General features: G+C 19.1%; 1 protein-coding gene across 1 annotated transcript; it reads left to right on the top strand.

Annotated features, from left to right (window-relative positions):
• Nucleotides 1-392: 392 nt before the first annotated feature.
• On the top strand, nucleotides 393-1,728 carry PRSY57_1122600 (hypothetical protein; the record flags this gene model as incomplete). Its single annotated transcript, XM_012908190.2, has 2 exons — nucleotides 393-965; nucleotides 1,108-1,728. 2 exons carry the CDS (start codon nucleotides 393-395, stop codon nucleotides 1,726-1,728), a joined length of 1,194 nt encoding a protein of 397 aa, XP_012763644.2.
• Nucleotides 1,729-2,864: the final 1,136 nt, after the last annotated feature.

Here is a 2,864-nt window from a genome sequence, read left to right as displayed (position 1 = left end):
TTGAATTATATAAATCTTATATTGTATATACCAAGATGATATCAAAGAAGGCGATTGATGAATTTTTACTTTATATTGGTAAAGGATAAGAATATAAAATAATGTGTAAATTTATATATGTTCATATATTATAAATATATGATGAAATTATCTTATTTTTTATATTATTATATTTTTCTTTTTAATTAGCGCAGAAGATGCAAATGTAGAAACTGCTTTGTATTACTTAGAGGTAAAAAGAGATATAAAAAATGAGTAAATAAAAATAAATGTGTGGCATAAGATATTGCCTGTGTTCTATATTTTTTCCTTCATATAGCATAAAAAATAAAAATATATATATATATATGTATATATATATGAACAACAATTATGTTTTTATATTTTTTCAGATGTGTAATGGTAATGTTGAGGACTCTTTAAAGTTATACTACGATATTAATGGTGATAACATGATACCAAATAAACCATATGATAATAACAATAAAATTACGACTGAAGAAGAAAAATTAATACAAAGTGATATGTACCAAACTAATACAGAAACAACAAATGATAAGAAAAAAAATATGTGTTCCCCTTGTGATGATTATGTTAGGGCTCCTGACAAACATTTTAGCCAAACGTTAATTAATGATATGGATGATTCAAATTTCTATCCATATAATAATACAAATAAAAAAAGTAATAAATCCAAAATTCAGCTAGGTGATACTTTTCAAAAACTTTTTTCTCCTCCTGAATCTTTAATATGTTCCTTATCGTTTGAAGAAGTTAGAATAAAATCTAAACAAGAAAATAAATTCATATTAGTAAATATACAAAATACAGAATTTGAGTCTTTGAGATTAAATAGGGATATATGGAATAATGATGTTATACAACAAATTATAAAAACATCTTTCATATTGTGGTTACGATATGAATATGACCAAGATGCAGCACTGTTTATGAACACCTATAAGGTAACAAATATATATATATATATATATATATATATAAATATATATAAATATATTAGCCCAAAGAGTTATCCATAAAGATGATATGCTCACATTTGTACATCTCTACATATATTTATATATTTATTCATTTTTATAATATTAGGTACATAAGTTACCATATTTATGTGTTTTGTGTAAAAGAACGGGTAGACAATTAAAAGTTTGGAATATACGAAATTTTCAAGATCCCATATGTGCCCAATCACAGTTATATGAATTTATTGAGATGATGGAGATTAAAAGTAACTCCCGTAATATAAAGGATATAACGACGAGTTCTAAAAATATGAGCACAAATATTCTTGATACAACAACAACAATAACTACTACCACAACAACTAATATTAATAATAATAATAATAATTATTATTATGGTGATGGTGATGGTGATCGTGATGATGGTGATGATCATGGTAAGGATAATATGCTTCATAATGTAAATAATAAAAATATAGATACTTTGAAGGAACCATATAGAAATATTCCACCTTCTGGATATAATAAAAATAAATTATTATACCCTGAAACAACGCATCAAATATTACAAGAGGAAATAAAAGATAGTACACATAATTTTAATAACAATTCATATAACAATCGAAATTTAAAAGAAACAGAAACTAAGGACAAAAAAACAACAGATGTTCTTGAGGAATACAATACCATAAATAATGAATTGTCTCAATTGCACAAATTAAGAATGCAAAGATTTCAAAAAAAATAATTAACCAAAAATTAATAATACATATATAAAAATATGTAAATATGTAAATATGTAAATATATAAATACATACATACATACATATATATATATATATATATATATATATATATTATGTGTGTGTTATATATATTTTCAAATTCATGTTCTCAATTTTTTTTTTTTTTTTTAATAATATGTTAAATCATGGTATATTATAAAATATATATATATATATATATATATATACATTATGTATATCATTTATATATACTTTTTTTTTAATTTTTATTTTTCCCAAAAAAAAAAAAAATTTATGATTTGTATTATTGAATAATTACTCGTATATATATATATAAGAGATACACTACAAAAAAAATAAAATAAGAAGGCCATTTTTATGAATAAAGAAAATTAATCATCTTTATATGATTTTTATGTTAAGATTTACACGTTTTATTAAAAAAATATATATATGTTATATGTATTATATATATATATATAAATATATTATTAATAATATATATTTATTATTATATATATATATTTTTTCTTTTCCCCCTAATGTATAACCTATATATAAATATAATATATATAATATATATATTATATATATATATAATATATATCTGCTGTTTAAAAAATTACTTTTGATGTTTTTTTTTTTTTTTTTCTTTTTTTAAAAGTGTATAATTATATATATTATCCCTTCATGCTATAAATAATGCTTAATTATATAATTGAAAAAAGTTGTTTAAATTTTATGAAATGCTAATTTTTTTTTTTTTTTTTTTATGCATATGAAACAAAGATTAGTTAACTTTTATGTGGTTATAATAATATATATAATAATAATATATATATATATATATATATATATTTATATTATATACATTGTTTTAGAAATATTTAAAAGAGGAATTATAATTTTATATGAATAAAAATTCATGTCAGAGTAAAAATATATTTGTCAATAGTATTAAATTTTTGTCAACAAATAATATCTTTGTTATAATATCTTATTTTGTCATTAAAAAAATATATTTTTTTCCGTAATTATAAATAATAATAATAATAATAATATATATATATATATATATATATATATATATATATAACATTTATATTTATTTATAAAAACATTTATTGCCTCTTTTTT

Source organism: Plasmodium reichenowi, chromosome 11, assembly GCF_001601855.1.
Source record: "Plasmodium reichenowi strain SY57 chromosome 11, whole genome shotgun sequence".
Classification (NCBI taxonomy): Eukaryota; Apicomplexa; class Aconoidasida; order Haemosporida; family Plasmodiidae; genus Plasmodium; species Plasmodium reichenowi.
Note: the sequence above shows the minus strand (reverse complement) of the source record. Positions and strands in the feature narration are given on the sequence as shown.